The sequence below is a fragment of the Xenopus laevis genome, chromosome 1S (genome assembly GCF_017654675.1).
Source record: "Xenopus laevis strain J_2021 chromosome 1S, Xenopus_laevis_v10.1, whole genome shotgun sequence".
NCBI lineage: Eukaryota > Metazoa > Chordata > Amphibia > Anura > Pipidae > Xenopus > Xenopus laevis.
In genome coordinates, this window is record NC_054372.1 from 136,651,041 (window position 1) to 136,667,839 (window position 16,799).

At 41.5% G+C, this 16,799-nt stretch overlaps 1 protein-coding gene across 2 annotated transcripts in view; it reads left to right on the forward strand.

Moving 5' to 3' along the window:
- LOC108707086 (beta-adrenergic receptor kinase 2) overlaps window positions 1-16,799 on the forward strand; it is a 111,130-nt gene that overhangs the window by 2,566 nt on the left and 91,765 nt on the right. The window contains exon 1 of one of the 2 annotated variants that reach the window (XM_018244038.2): window positions 7,879-9,693. The exons of the other annotated variant lie outside the window; for it this stretch is intronic. Within the exon in view, the coding sequence (XP_018099527.1) occupies window positions 9,581-9,693 (113 nt within the window). The 5' untranslated portion in view covers window positions 7,879-9,580. Of the gene's footprint in view, window positions 1-7,878; window positions 9,694-16,799 lie in introns of those variants that run through there. 2 annotated transcript variants of the gene reach the window in all.

Consider the following 16,799-nt stretch of genomic DNA (forward strand, 5'->3'; position numbering starts at 1 on the left):
TATTACAGTTGTGGTATCACGGTAAGGGTATAATGGTTTCTAATTGTAGAATTATGCCATTAGTCATGTATTAAGATGTATTGTATTTTACCACCAAGTTAAATTCTAAGAGGAAATTCAATTTCACCTCTGAGTCTTGCGACTAGAATTAAATGACTTGGCCTTTGGCCCTGTGCATTATATGGTAGAAGGACAACATTTGCTACTTCACATAAGGGCTACATAAGTGTCTTTCCATAGACTGAGGGCACACACGTGTTCCTTCTGCTTGATGTTGATATGTAAGATGCCAAAATATTGTTACCCTGCAAACAGTTATACTATGTACAGTGGCCATATGCCTTGTATTCAGTGAAGTAAGTAGATGTTACTGGGCCCCACAGCAAATTAATTTTAGGGCCCTCAACATATCCAGAGATTGTACTGTTTTACCAGTATGTGTTAAAATTGCTCTTTATTTGGGACTCATGGGGCCCTCTATATACCTCCTTGGCCCCCCTGCAGCCGCAGGGTCGGCTTCCTCTGCAGTTACGCCCCTGCTTGTATTATAAGGCTGAGGGCACACATGCGTTCCCTCTGCTTCTCTCCGCCAAATTAATATTAATGAGACGGAGAGAAGCAGATACACTGAAATTAGCGCTGCATTTGAAATAATGGTTTCCGCTTCCGTATGGCTACACAGAGCGGCACAGTATAACTGTGTGTGTTTGCAGGGTGACAGTATTTTGGCATCTTACTTATCAACATTTACTGCTACTGCAGTATTCTAAATTATCAACCCTTTTACTTGAATGCAAATCTCATACTGTGCTTAGAAACTGTTTAGTTGGCTGGCTTATATATTCTGTGCTCTGTAAACCGTATCACTGTACTATATTTAATTCTTTGTGACAGTTGTTGCAGTATACAAGGTGGCTACTCCTGCAGTTCACAGGTCTCACTGAGTAATTTTATTCAGGCGGTAATGCTACTGAATAGCCATATTTTCACTAGAACTGTATTGTGCAACGGAAGCCACATCTAGGTTATATACATAACATGATTCTGATACTGTATTTCTATTCACAAAAGTTGAAGCTCTGATATATACCAATTACTGTGATAAAAGTGAAACTAGGCACTAAACAGACATGTGAATACCATTAAGCTCCTGGACATAGCAAATCTTTATAAGGGATACCTGCCAATACCAAAGGCTTCTAATTATGCATAATAATACATCTGTCCCTTAGTCTTTAAACCAGGGTTGCCACCTCTTTCTTCCTTTAAATCTGGACAGGGGGCAGCACCAGTGATGTCAGAGATGGGGTTGATAATGTAAGGGGGCTGGCCAGTGATGGGTCAGTAATGCCGGTGATGTGGAGGGGCGGGTCAGTGATGCGGCAGCTCATGATTGGCCAAACTGCTCCAGAAGCAGGGGACAGGCTTGCCCGGTCTTTAGACTTTTGATAACCAGGCAGTACTTTTCCAACCAGACAGCGGGTATGTCCGGTTCAAAACTCTACTTTAAACTCCCAGGCCAACAAAAACTGAAAGAAAGGAGGTATTTTAGGGTTTGTGTTGAAGCAGATGGGAGTTGGAACCCACAAATTGCCGGTGTTAGGCAAGAGCATAGACCATATGGCAGAGTATAGAAGGCAGAGAGATGCTAATGGGTAGGAAGATGTGATAGAGCTGAGACCCAAAAGCAAAACAGAAAGCTATTGTGAAAGCAGAAGGGCTGATAGGAAGGCAAGCATGGTAATACAGAGGTTAATGGGATACTGTAATAGGAAAACATGTTTTTTTCAAAATGTATCAGATAATAATGCTGTTCCAATAGACTTCTGCACTGAAATCCATTTTTCAAAAGAGCTGTTTTTTTTTTATATTTCATTTTGAAATCCGACATGGGGCTAGACATATTGTCAGTTTCTCTGGTGCCCCCAGTCATGTGATGTGTGCTCTGATAAACTTCAGTCACTCGTTACTGCTGCATTGCAAGTTGGAGTGATATCACCCCTCTAGCCCCCTCCCCTCCAGCAGCCCATCAGCAGAATAATGGGAAGGTAACTAGATAACAGCTCCCTGGTAAATATAACAACAGCACTCAATAGTAAAAATCCATGTCCCACTGGAACTCCTACAGTTACATTGAGTAGGAGAAACAATAGCCTGTCAAAAAGTAGTTCCATAGTGCAGCACTGGCTCTTTCTGAAAGCACATGACCAGGTAAAATTACACAAGATGGCTGCCTACACACCAATATTACATCCAAAAAAAAAATATGCTTTTTGGGTTAGGAATGAAATTTGCATGTTAACATGAATTATCTGCAATGAGAACAGTGTAATTTAGAAATAAAAACTACACCAAAAAAATAATGACAGATTCCTTTTAAGAAGGCAGTGAACAGGTTGGAGGCTAATTCATTTAGCTGAATACAGGCGGGGGTGGGGCCACACACAGGCTAACATTCTCCTTTACAGCACTTTGCTACAGCTGCAACACAATCCAGTTTGTGGGGGCATACCAGAGAAGGGCTGTGAATTTCATTCAACTGCTGCTGAACCTGGACAATTCAGGCTGTGCAAACGGCAGGGTCAGAAGCTCTCCTTTCCAACCAGCAGTTTCTACTGTGGGTAACTTCCGCCCACGCATGTGCTTTAGTGGTTTTCTAGCCCCTCCAAAGAGTAGTTCTGCTCATGTGCACAATCCCATTTTTACTATATTATATAGATAAATGCACTGATCCCTATCACCCCCCTTTCATTTGTAAATAACAGGACATGTGGGCCCTTGATTGTACCAAGATTCAATTGCAAAGAGCATAGCAGCTGTTGCAGAGCAGAAAGGAAGGATATCAGGGCTCACTGGGTTCCTTGCAGTTTTACTTGTTTCTTCATCAATTTTCATGGATGGTTTTTGCTAGAGGACAGCTCTCAACTTGTTGCCTTTTCTATCCCCTGCAAGTGGAAGAAGACTAGTTTCCTGACTATATCACTGAAGCAGCAGCACTGGGGAAAGGGCTGCTTCCCTGAGGCCCACTCACTTTCTTAGCCTATACAGCACATCACTAGGCAGCTCATTGCTGGGACAAGCCTCTGCCACCTTCTCCATACTGTGGGGGCCGTAAGGATAAAAGTGTACGGCTGGCCGACTTGCAACATGTAAACAGAGGAAGTTGCAATACTGTGTGAATTACCATGGCAGCCCCCTAAGGGTACTCTTCTTAGCCCTTCTTTATGCAACCGAAACTCCCTCAGGTCCAGACAAGGAACCCACAACTTATTAAACAGTGATTTCAGTTCACAGGCTGGGGGGGGGTATATTTTACAGCCCTAATACAAATGGACATTTCCCATTAATTAAAAGCCCAGGGAACAGGATGTTGGTAGTATTGCCCTTTCTTCCCCCTCAGAACAGGAACGGCCCAAAGCTTGTATATTGATTTCCCTTGCTAGAGCTTTTTTGCTGGCCTTCGAAAAACTCCACCAAAAAGCTACCGTGCCCCCATCTCGATCATAGCCTAACCCTTGAGTACAGGATGTGAATGGCAATAAATATCCATGTGAAGTTGCACCGTTGGATTATGCTTATAGGATTGCAGCTTTATTTTGTTTTATTGAGGATCCAGGCATCTGTCTTATCTTTTGGCCTTATTTTATTAACTGATGGTGCTGTTGCATAGAAACATTTTCAGCTCAGTGTGTGTAGAAGTTTGATTTGGCAGTGAGCAGATTTGCAGCTTTTTGTTTCCAACATGGCCGACTTAGAGGCGGTGCTGGCTGATGTTGGCTATCTGATGGCGATGGAGAAGAGTAAATCTACACCAGCGGCCAGGGCCAGCAAGAAAATAGTCTTACCTGAGCCCAGGTAAAGTAGGTGAGCACTGATATGATGCCCTGCTTTTTGTTAACCTCTCACAATGTCTCCTTCATATTGTGAAGGGGGTATTCCTTGTGTGGCTCTAGGGGAATCCTGGGAGTTGTAGTTCATTAGATTTGGTAGCCTCAGAGTAAAATGTGAACTGGCATTATTAGTAATCTAGCTCTGATTTGCCAGTTATTAGTATTATTTACAAGCATGTATAAAAGAACATTTCAATGTAAATGTAAAAAAGAATCCAGGAACACTAAATTAAACCTATGATACAAATCAGCAGTGAAACCTGCAAATGCTTCATTCCTGGGATTCTAAACATGTTGCTATCAACTGTCAGCTGGTAGGATATAGGGTGTTCTAGATTAGCATCTTCTGGAAATGCTGTAGGGCTCCCATCCAAACACTACAACATAAGGGAATTGATGTTACTTCTCAGTCTGTAATGCAACAGTATAGCAAACATGTAACATAACAAGGCTCTTGTTGTTGTGGTGCTTCCAACTGGAAGCATCACTTCAGATTTTAAGGGGGACTGGGGTGGTAGTTGCACTATGCTTGGCTGGCTACAGGTTGTAAATGCCATATACTGTACATAAGGGGCCTTCTGATGGTGTGTCTTTTATAAAGGCCATGGTGTTGGAGTGTAAAAGCAACTCCTTCTGTAGTATACTTGTTGTCAAACTTGTAGAATTGTAACCGTGCATTAATGGAAGTTTAATATTACAGTTGTTGTATAATTATGCCATTATTCATGTGATGAAATGTATTGTACTTTATCAACAAGCTAAATTCTATGAGGACATTAGATGTCACTTCAGATACTTGTTACTAGAATTAAATTACTTGGCCTTTGGCCTTGTTTATTATATGGTAACAGGACAACATTTGGTACTTTACAGTAGAGGACTACCGTTGATCTCTGCTCCGCTTGGCTCTGTGTAGCCACATGGATGTGAAAACGGTTCTTTTAAATGCAGCAATAATTTCAGCGCACCTTACATTGCCGGCTTCCAACTTCCGGCTTCCCTTTTTATAGACGTGCACCTGCTTGCCATGCCCGGCAGGACGGCGCAGGTCTATAAATGGAAGTCTGGCTCGGGCGGGCGTGGGTGCAGGGAGGCCGCGGTGTGTTCGGGCCCGTCGGGTTTAAGGCGACCCGCACATCACTAATATGCGTCTCACCATCTCATTAATATTCATTAGGCGGAGAGAAGAGAGAGAAGCAGTGGCAACAAATTTGTGCCCTCACCCTTAAAATACAAGGCATGTGGCCACTGTTCAAAGTATAACTGTGTGTGTTTGCAGGGAGACAATATTTTTGGCATCTTACTTATCAACATTTGCTGCTACTGCATTATCCCTTTTACTTGAATGCAAATCTCATACTGATGTTTAGATTACTGGCTTATATATTTTGTGTTGTGTAAACCACTGTACTATATTTAATTATTTGTGATAGTTGGTGCAGTGTACAAGGTCGCTACCTCTGCAGTTCACGGGTTCACGGGTCACGAGTAATTTTATTCAAGGGATCATGTTACTGAATAGCCATATTTTTACTAATTGTATAGTGCAACTAGGGTTGCCGTGATGTAAAAGGGGGCGTTGCCGGGACATAAAAGGGGCAGGCCGCGTTGCAGAGATTGCCAGAAGGAGGACAAAAGTGACGTTTCATGGGGTTTGGGGGCGGGCCAAGGGGTCTTGTTAAGGTTATTACAAATTTACCGGCAGCTACATTGCCAGTAAATTTGTAATACCGGGCTCGGCCTTGGCCGTTGTTTTACCGGCCGGGTGGCAACCCTAAGTGCAACGGAAGCCACATCTAGGTTATATACATATGTGATTCTGAAATTACTAATCACAAAAGTTGAATCCCTAAAGTGCCCATGCTAATCTAACGTCTAATGCCATTAACCCGCATTTAGTCATATCCTTTGCAACTGAATATTATTTTTTATTTATAAATACTTTAAAGAGAGACAATACTCTTTTAACAGTCCACAGATGTGACTGGACTGATCCACTCTGATGCCTAGAGAGCCACTGTATATTACATTAGATGCTACTAAACATTCTGCCAAGAGGGCCAATCTAAGCTCTGGGTAAACTTCTGGAAGCTTCATCATTTTTATAGAGAGAAGAGTGAAACTAGGTACTAAACAGATATATGAATGCCATTAAGCTCTTGGAAATAGCAAATCTTTTTAACTGATTTACATGAAAAATCTCATTTTTGAACACATTTTTGTGGTTTTTATACAGTTTTGCTAATGAAGGTAAATTGCCCTAAACTGTGAGTTTAAGTTCTCCCAAGAGACCTGCGTATCTTAAATTGTTACAAAAGTATCTATTCTGGGCTCTCTGCCGAATGGCAATTAATTTAGAAACGTTGTACCTTTTTCTGGCTGTTTAGTGCAGGCGATCAAAGAGAAAGTCGAGGCATTTCAGTAACAATCCAGGACTGCAGGTTGAGCTGTCAAAATACGGACTGTCCCGCAAAATTAGAAGAAAGGAGCTTCTGCCTAAATATTCAGAAGGGGTTTTTTACAGTGAGAGCTGTGAAGCTGTGGAATTCTCTCCCTGAATCACTTGTACAGGCTGATACATTAGATAGCTTTAAGAAGGGGTTGGATGGCTTTTTAGCAGGTGATGGAATACAGGGTTATGGAGATAGCTCATAGTACAAGGGACTAAGCCGATTGCCATTTTGGCATCAGGAAGGAATTTTTCCCCTTCTGAGGCAAATTTGAGGGTTTTTTGCCTTCATATGGATCAATTAGCAGATAGGCAGGTTAAAATAGAGTCTAAAGGTTGAACTTTATGCACTTGTGTCTTTTTTTAACCTAACTTATTATGTTACTACTATGTTACTATGAATAATGGAACAGTTGGGAGGTGTGGAATTTGTGGAACTTACCTTTTGTCGGCTTTGGCTCCTTTCCTACAGTTTATGTAGCAGCTTTGGCTACTCAAAGGGGGTCCAACAAGCATAGCATGGCTGGAACCCAGAGGAGATGCCTTCTCTGTCCTGTTACCCTAAACTGGAGTGCATTGTCTACTCTATGACATTGAGCCTATGATTAAGTATCTGAGTGATATGAAATGCGTAAGGCTGTATCCTTGTGTACTGAAATAAACTACTGAATGATTTGATAAGCCTGTCTAGAAGACTGGTCTCTGCTAGTGCCTGCCTTTTTGCTTTCTATGGTGGTCCACTCCCCAAGCTGAGGGTTCAGGGCGGTGCACCTGGACCTCCGTTCACAACTGGGGAGTTCTATTAAAAACGCCAATATTTTTCTACTTTCATACTGACTTCTATCAACAAAAGTGTGTGATCTATCATCATCATTTATTTATATAGCCCTGTCAAGATACACAGTGCTCTATATGCGTTGTCTATTATCCCACATCTTTGGTGGGAGAAATATTTTGGGCTAAAGGCAGAGATATACAGTACGCTGCTATTTCAGAAGATTAGTCGCTCGGTGACAAATCACCTCTTCGGACGACTAATCTCCCCGAACTGCCTTCCCTCTGGCTCGAATGTAAATTGCCGATGGGATGGCACTCAAAACGCTTTGTTTTCCGAAGTCGCCTGAAGTTGTCTGACAAGGAAATTTCGGAAAACGAGTGCCATCCTGCCAGTGATTTACATTCTAGCCAGAGGGAAGGCTTTTCGGGGAGCATCTGTCTCTGCCCTAACAGGTGCCCTTTAAGATTGTAGTGCCATATCAGTTCTATGTGACGTAACTTCCCTGCCTGAGTATAGCTGTTTGCTCCACTCTGGGCTCAGATTACAGGAGGGAGAAGGGAGGGGTAGAGAGGGAGAAGGGAGGGGGGACAAGGAAGAAGGGAGGGGGAAATGAGGAAGAAGGGAGGGGGAACGGAACGAAGGAGAAGGGGGAGTGAGGAAGCTGTGCAGGCATGCTGCCGGCAGAAGAAGGTTTGATCTGTTAGAAGGAAATCTGATAGCAAGCCCATGTGTAAAGAATAGTAGGAAAGGAAATCAGTGGCTCTTTTTACAGAGCAGCAATACTGTGAGTGTTTATGGATACATTTGCCTAGACCTTTCTGATAAAGTTTCCTTCGTTTAAACCTAAAATTCTCCTATAAAGATTAGCGTCTATCTGGGTGGGGAGTCCGGGGTCCACCTGGGCAAAATATAGTTTCACCCCAAATCTTACCCTAAGTGACCTTTAAGCCAGGCTTCCAGTTGTATGTATGATTGTAAATTGGGCATTCTGCCTATATCCTACCCAAACTGACATTGATGCTGAGCCCTCTGCCAGTGCCCCAACCATTCCCTCATCGGTGGGTGGAGGCAGCCTCAAAGTTCGGGAACCCCTATAGCCTGTAACCCTGAGAAATAAATGTTTCCTATGTATGTACAAGGCAGCCTTCCAGATCCTGTGCGAGTAGGAATCCAGAGCCAGAGCTTAGCAGTGACTATTGCACACTCACTCTCTCTCACACACACTGGAGAGGAAGTAACCAGAGACATCACACAGCCTCTCTACTAATGTTCATAGATCATTGCACAGAAGCACAAGGCTGTCAGCAGTGGAAGAGAAAGAAGCATTTTGCACGTTAAAGGAAAATACAAACAGTGACCCCTGTCTCCCCCTTCATAAAGAACAGGACATTTGGGCCCTTGGTTGTTCCAGGGAAGGCTGAAGGTGAATCCATTGCACAGAGCATAGCAGCTGTTCCAGTGCAGACGGGACGGATAACTGGGCTCTCTGGGCTTCGTGTGATTTTGCTTATTTTGCTAATCAATTTTCATGGATGGTTTGTGCTACAGAACTGCTCCCGACTTGTTGCCTTTTCTATCCCCTGCAAGTGGAAGAAGACTGGTTTTATGTTGATGCTAAATGGATCGAGTGCAGCGGGGAATGACTCGTTCCTGACTGTACCATTGAAGCAGCAGCACGGGGGAAAGGGCTGCTTCCCTAGAGCCCTATTCACTTTCTTAGGCCGTAAAGACTCGTACAACACTTCACTGGGCAGCCTACCGCTGTCTGGAAATCACTGGGACAAATCGCTGCCACCTTCTCCGCACTGTTGGGGCCATAAGGATTAAAGTGTACAGGCCGGGCAGCCTGCAACATGTTGGAAGGGGAAGTTCCGAGGCTGTTTGTAGGCAATACTGTGTGAATAACCATGGCAGCACTTCTTTATCCAGTAGGAACTCCTTCAAGCCCAGACAATGAGCCCCCAGCTTATTAAACAGTGATTTGTGTTCACCAGCCCAGGGGGATATATTTTGCAGCCCAAGTACAAACTGGCATTTCTGAAAAATAAAAAGCCTGTGGAATTGGATGTTGGTGGTATTGGCCTTTCTTCCCCTCAGAACAGAAGAGACCCACAGCTTGGATATTGATTTCCCTTGCTAGGGCTTTATTGCCAGCCTTAGGGAAACCCCACCAAAAAGCATCCTGCCCCCCCCAACTCGTTCTAGTACAAGATCTGCAAACCAAGAAATACACATGTCAAGTTGCACTGTTGGTTTCTGCTTATAGGATTACACACTTTATTTTGTTTTATTAAGGAAACCAGGCATCCATATCTGCTTTTCTTTGCTTGATATTTTATCTTTGGCCTTAATTTATTAACTACTTTTGCTGTGGATAGGAGCAAAATTTTCTGCTTAGTGTGTGTGCATGTGTGTAGAAGTTTGGTTTGGAGGTCAGCAGATCTGCAGCTTTTTGTCTCCAACATGGCGGACTTGGAGGCAGTGCTTGCCGATGTCAGCTATCTGATGGCGATGGAGAAGAGCAAATCCACCCCAGCGGCCAGGGCCAGCAAGAAAATCATCTTACCTGAGTACAGGTAAAGTAGGTGGGCACTGATATGATGCCCTGCTTTTTGTTAACCTCTCACGATGTCTCCTTCATATTGTGAAGGGGGTATTCCTTGTGTGGCTCTAGGGGAATCCTGGGAGTTGTAGTTCATTAGAGTTGGGAGCTGCAGAGTGAAATATGAAGTGGCATAAATAGTAAGCTATCTCTGATCTGCCTGGCATTCGTATTATTTGCAATCATGTATAAAAGCCCACAGTATTCTACAGGGCATTTCATTGTATACGGGAAACACAACTTATATAAAGGAAGTAAATATGGCCCTCCTTATAAGGGTTTACGATCTACAGCATTCTAATCTTAGAATTGTCCGATGCAACACTTAATTAAGCCTATGATATAAATCATCAGTTAAACCTGCAAATGCTTCATCCCTGGGATTTCAAACATGTGGCCCTCAACTGTCAGGTGGTGGGATATAGGGTGTTGTAGATTAACATACTCTGGAGGGGCTGTAGGTTTTCCATCAAAAAAATACATCAGAAGGGAATTGGTGTAACTCTTTCATCTGTATCTGTAATACAACAGTGTAGCAAACTTGTAACTGAACAGGGCTCCTGTTGTGGTGCTTCAACTGCCAGTATCACTTGTCACAATTGTAACATTGTGTTTATGAAAGTTTAATATTACATTTGTGGAGTAGTGATGGGTGACTCTCTCCTGTTTCATTGAAGTCTACGGGCGTCAATTTTTCTTTGACACATACATTTTTTTTCACCAAAAAGGGCTACATAAATATACAAGGCATGTGGCTACTGTACACAGTATAACTGTGTGTGTTTGCAGGGTGACCGTATTTTGGCATCTTACTTATTAACATTAACTGATGTTTAGTTGGCTGGCTTATATATTTTGTGCTGTGTAAACCATACCACCGTACTATATTTAATTCTTTGTGACAGATGGTGCAGTATACAAGTAGTTCACAGGTCTCACTGAGTAATTTTATTCAGGTGTTAATGTTACTGAATAGCCATATTTTCACTAAAACTGTGTAGTGCAACTGAAGCCACATCTAGGTTATATACACACCTGAGTCTGATATTAACTAATCACAAAAGTTGAAAACCTAAAGTGCTCATGCTAATCAAACGTGTGATGCCATTAATCCTCCTTTTATCATAACCTTAGGATCCGTCATCCTATTTGCTACTTACTGTAACTGGCAGTTCAGCGGTGCCTGCATCCATTTTTAGACTTCCTTGAGTACCACTTATAAGCTTTGATGGTGCCTTGGGTGAATGTCTTGCAGGTCACCTGTTAGAGGCCAGTGTTGCACATATTTTGTATAGCATTAGCATGGCACTTGATTGCAGAGCAGTTGTGTTCCTTATTATTATTTATTAAGTTATTTCTTTATAATGTTATGCATTTAAATGTAAATTGTTGCTGCTAAAGATGGCTTTATTTTATTTTTTTGATTTTACTGCCAGATCAGTATCAGAAGTATTTGCTATAAATGTTGTTTGCTGCAGAATTATATACAGTGATAGCCATACCAATATTCCGACCAAGAGCTTGTATAAGCAGGTTTATCTAGTACACAACGGAACCTAGTACACAATTGTATGTCATATAACTAATCAGACAAAGTGATTTTAGTCCAGTTGAGTTTGTGTGCAATTGTTTACGTCCCCTTCTCCCCATTGTCACTTGATTGATCAAGTTTTTCAGCCTAAACAAAGAAACATGTATGGACTGAAGATCCAGTTTGGCATGTAGATCACATATTTAGACAACCTAGCAGTGAACAGACTCACACGTCCCCACCACACTTGTGTGGTCAACTGCACTTGTGATGCAAGTACACTATCTGGTCAAATGTATCTGAACCCCCTGATTATTGAACCTTTCTCCCTGTCTTAGTGATCCCTTGCAGCAGCCCTGAGCTGTACACATGCTCCGTAGAGTAAAATCAGAATTTTACTGTGCATGGCCCTGGGCAGCTGCAAGAGTGCTGGGATAGGAGGCAGGATGATCGTGAGGTGCTCACTAGTACCCAAACCAGTGCATTTTTCAACAAAGCGGAGCAATGGGTTAGCAGGTTAATGATTACAATTACATGGGGGTACCTAATCAATTGGTCCCCAGTGAAGGCTGGCATCCTTGAACTTGCGAAACATGTTTGGGGAAAGCCCTCTCTTTTTCAGTTGATCTTCCTCCAGTGCACAAAGTGTCCATCTGGAGTTTGAGATCAGAGTTGAACATGACTGGCTTGAACATAGCTCAAATCAAATAATTATTTGTGGTTATTTAAATGCCAGCTGTAACTCCAACTGCAAAAACCTTACTTTTTTTTGGAAAAAGCTTCCAGATATATTTTATTCAAAGGGCATATATCAGGATTTGTGTTGTTTAAACGCAAAGAACTGTCCTTTTTTTAAAATTTTTACTGAACAAAAGAAACTTGATTCCTTAGGGTAAGGTCACACTGGCCGATTTGGGGAGATTTAGTCACCTGACGACTAATCGCCTCGTCTTTGCAGCGACCAATCCCCCCGAATGCTTTACCTCTGTCTTGTGCCGGCTAAAATAAAAAATTGCCTGCGGCAAGTCGCCTGAAGTTTCCTTGCGAGGCACTTGCCACAAACATAATATATTATGCAAATGAGCATTGAAAAAAACAAACGGCAAAGTTTATTGTGTATTTGCATACTTGTGCAATTCAGCTGTGTGTGTTTGCAACAAAGCCAACACAACTGTTCCGGGTACAGGCAGGAGAGGAGGCTAATGCCCGTGTGTGGTATTGTGTGTCTGTGGCAATAACCTAAGCCCATATGTTTGTTTTTGGGGGATATAGGAAGCAATCTCTCAACAGTCCCGTTTTCTCCAGGACAGTCCCAATTTTTACAGCTCACCCTGCAGTCTTGGGTTTCTTACTGAAATGTCCCGAGTTTCTCTTTGATTTCCTGCACTAGTGCCAGTAAAAAGATACAAAAATTCTTTATTAAAATAAGAGGCTTTTGGCAGAGCCAGAATACACTGCGCCTGCACTTTGATACATTGGTAACAATTTAAGATACGCAAAGATACAATTGTAACTAATAAGATAAACAAGTTTGTTGGGAGGCATAAGAGGCGGGACAGGCAGTATTTGATTGACAGCTGAGATTTTTATGAGTTTACAACAGGTATGAATGCTTTAATAAAAAATAGAAATTGGATTTTATGTGTTTATATGAAATTGGTTTTAATTTGAAAATTACTTTTATACAGATGTTTGTGTCCGGGTGACAAGTCCACTTTAAAGTAATACAAATATAATGCCGTGTTGCCCTGCACTGGTAAAACTGCTGTGTTTGCTTCAGAAACGCTATTGTTTATATAAATAAGCTGCTTTGTAGCCATGGGGGCAGCTATTCAAAGGAGAAAAGGCTCAAGTTACACAGCAGATAAGCTCTGTTATCCACTATTTATCCTGTGCCATGTAGCCTTTTTTCAATTTCCGGCATTGCTATTCAGCAGCTTGTTTATATGAACTATAGTATTGTTTCTGAAGCAAACAGATCAGTTTTACCCATGCAGGGCAATACTACATAATATTTTCATTGCTTTAAAACACTTTTATTTTTTTGGTGTTACTGTTTCTTTAAGGGAAAGTGCACTCTTGGTCTTACTACTGACACTGTTTGCTGGGGGACTTGATTGTAAATGCACTACAAACTTAGAGTGCTAATGGCTAGTTTAGGACTCGCGTACAATGAGGGGCCTTGACGTGGCATGTGAGCCAAAGTGTCATTTTTTAAATAATTATTTTTAAAGGTAACTCGTGCGCTGGCAATTTCACTTTCTTTGTGTACAAATATTGTATTTTTATCGTTTATAACAGCTAGTCAACTCCAGAATGTGGGTTGGAAAGAGCGCTGGCACATAGCAGCTAGTCAACTCCACAGCGAGCACTGGCGATTATTTCTGAAATTCTCCTCCTACCTCAACCATCAAGCTTGTAGTTCACCCAATACAGTGCTATTAAACCCGTGCCTGGACCGGAACTACTTTGTCCATGGACAAGCGGCTGCCTCCAGATACTCTAAAACCCTAGTAATTAGCAGTCCCAACAGATAAGTACAATATATGCATAATGCATGGAAAAAAAACGACTCCATTTGCTAACCGCCAATGCAAATGCCCATACAGTAGTTAAATGCAGTCCAACCCTAGGGAAAACGGGCTGGAGGAGACTCCAAATTCCATATTCTGTGATTATATATCTGCTAAGTATACTGTTTGACTGGCAGCACATTGTATCTGCTTTACAAGATATTTTCTATGAATTCACCACATTGCTTGCTAAAGCTGCGAGTAGTGACATCTTGATGAATATACTTGCAGAGGCCAAAGGCCATTCTTTTCAGATACAAAGTATTTTTAAAACATATTTGCAGTGTTAGTCATTCGAAAAATATAACAACAAACTGACAGTAGAAACAAAGGCTGTTTCTTTTTCTTCAGGAAACGCCTTCTTTAAATAGGTAGTTCACCTTTGATTTTGCTTTTTGTATTCTATATAATGTTCTGGTCTTGGCAACCTTAAATTGGTTTGCATTTTTTTAATAGTTTTTAAATGATTTTCCTTTGTCTTCTGCTTCTTTCCAGCTTTCAGATGGGGGGTGGCCTTAGCAGCCGACAGGTTACAATTATTAACAATTATTATATCATCATATTATATCAGTTTTTATTACTTAGGATTCTATCCTTTCATTCAAGCCACTGATGGGTTAAGGGTATATGGGTTGAGGACATATATGTCCTTCACAAAACATGCTAAATTACTAAAAATAAATGCAAAAACTAAAAAAATTAAGACCACTTGCAAAGTTTTCTACCTAGAAAGTGTTCTGAAGCTTCCAGGTTGTGTGCTTTGTGGGTGGTATTCTACAGTCACTGACCGTGGACATTATTAGAGGTAGCACTAAATAGCTAGCTGAGGTAGGTGAGGCAAAGTCTGCTTATCAGGGAGATGAAACTTCCTTTCTTACCTAGAGTGTGATGTGTTGTCAGCTTTGGCTAACAGGTGCATTCTCCAATGTGCCAAAGCTCAAAGCCTGTGCTTCAGAAAAGGCTCAACCCCTGACATACAAAAGAGCAAAAATCACACTCGGAATAGAACAGTTTCTTAGAAATCTTAGAAAATTAGAATTTTTTTTTGAAGGAATCAGTCTCCAGCAAATAAGGTCAATTTACTAGAGCAGTGATCCCCAACCAGTGTCTATGTTGCCCTCCGACCCCTTGGATATTGCTCCCGGTGGCCTCAAAGCAGGTGCTTCTTTTTGAATTCCTGGCTTGAAGGCAAGTTTTAGTTCCATAAAAACATGTGTACTGCCAAACACAGACTCCTGTAGGCTGCATGCCCACATAGGGGCTACTAATAACCAATCACACCTCACATTTTGAACCCCTGTTATCTTTTTGCATGATTATGTTGCTCTCCAACTTTTTTTTTTACATTAATATGTGACTCATTGGTAAAGAAAAAAAAAAGGTTGGAGACTCCTGTACTAAGTGCCAGACTGGGGGGTGGGGGATTTTTCCCACCTAGGCTGCCACATCAGGTGGTGCACTCACCTGCTCCGGACCGCTGACCCCCTTTTCTGCCAACTTCACGAATCCCTCACCGGCCTCCCCAACTCTCCTCCATCCTCCTCACTCCTGACAAGCGCATACCTGCTTTTCTTATATTGCTCATGGTGGGGAGAGATCAGGGAGTGCAGAGTGTCAGGCTGGTGGGATTGGATCTGGGCCAGGGCCCACCGGGTTTTTACCCAGTGTCCCGTTGGCCCAGTCTAACCCTAGAAACAAAAATAAATGCAGTCAAAGTGCTTCTTAGATTTTCTTTTTGTTCCATCATGCTCAGTATATATGATCCTACATCTTGGCTTGGGAGCTGCAGCTTTCCTTAAATGCTGCAGTGCTGGGTGGGTGCAGGGTTAATGAATTATGTAAATGGGTTCTACAGTGAATAGCTTCATTGCATATTAAAGGCTTTCTGGCATGTTTGGCCTGTGCTAACAGCATGTGGGGTGATTTGGGATGATTTTTGGCCTTGATGTGGGTGATGTGGAAAAAACAAACTCCTCTTGATATTCAAATATATGTACATGGCCAATGTGCATGCATTATTGGTAATACAATAAACATTGGCTGGTTTACCTATTAAAAAAGTTGATTTTTTTTAAACATGACATTTTGAAGTTTCAAACATGACATTTTATTTAAAGGAAAGCTATACCCCCCAAATAAATACTTAAGCAACAGATCGGTAATATCATATTACGTGATATATTAAAAAATCTTACCAAACTGGAATATATATTTAAGTAAATATTGCCCTTTTACATCTCTTGCCTTGATCCACCATTTCGTGATGGTTTATGTGCTGCCTCAGAGATCACCTGACCAGAAATACTACAACTCTAGCTGTAACAGGAAGTGTGGAAGCAAAATACAGAATTCTGTCTGTTAATTGGCTCATGTCACCTAACAAGTATAGTTTGTTTGGTATGTTTGTGTGCACAGTGAATTGTATGATCCCAGGGGGCGGCCCTTATTTTTTTCAAATGGCAATTTTCTATTTATGATTACCCAATGGCACATACTACTAGGAAAGTATATTATTATGAAAATGGTTTATTTACATGAATCAGGGTTTTACATATGAGCTGTTTTATGCAATGTCTTTTTATAGAGACCTGCATTGTTTGGGGGGTATAGTTTTCCTTTAATGTAGATCAGGCTAGATCAGAACTGATGGCAATGATGTCTTGCTGCCTATGGAAGTAATTTGTCTGTGGTAAAACACAGAAGAAGTGATAACTGTTAAGCGAAAAAAATATTCAAACTAATAGGTGCAATTATCTAAAAGTGATTTTTTTTTAGAAATGGCAGAGCTGTTTAAGAGCTAAGTTTTTATCTACCCAACCAGCACCTACAAATAGAACTACTTCTTGACAATACATTTTATATACAAAACTTTTTCATTTCTTAAGTTTTGTAAGTGAGGGACTGAAGCCATAGTACTCTACAAAACTGAATTCTACAGAATCTTTAATCTTGCTATGTAAGTTTGGCTTCACACAT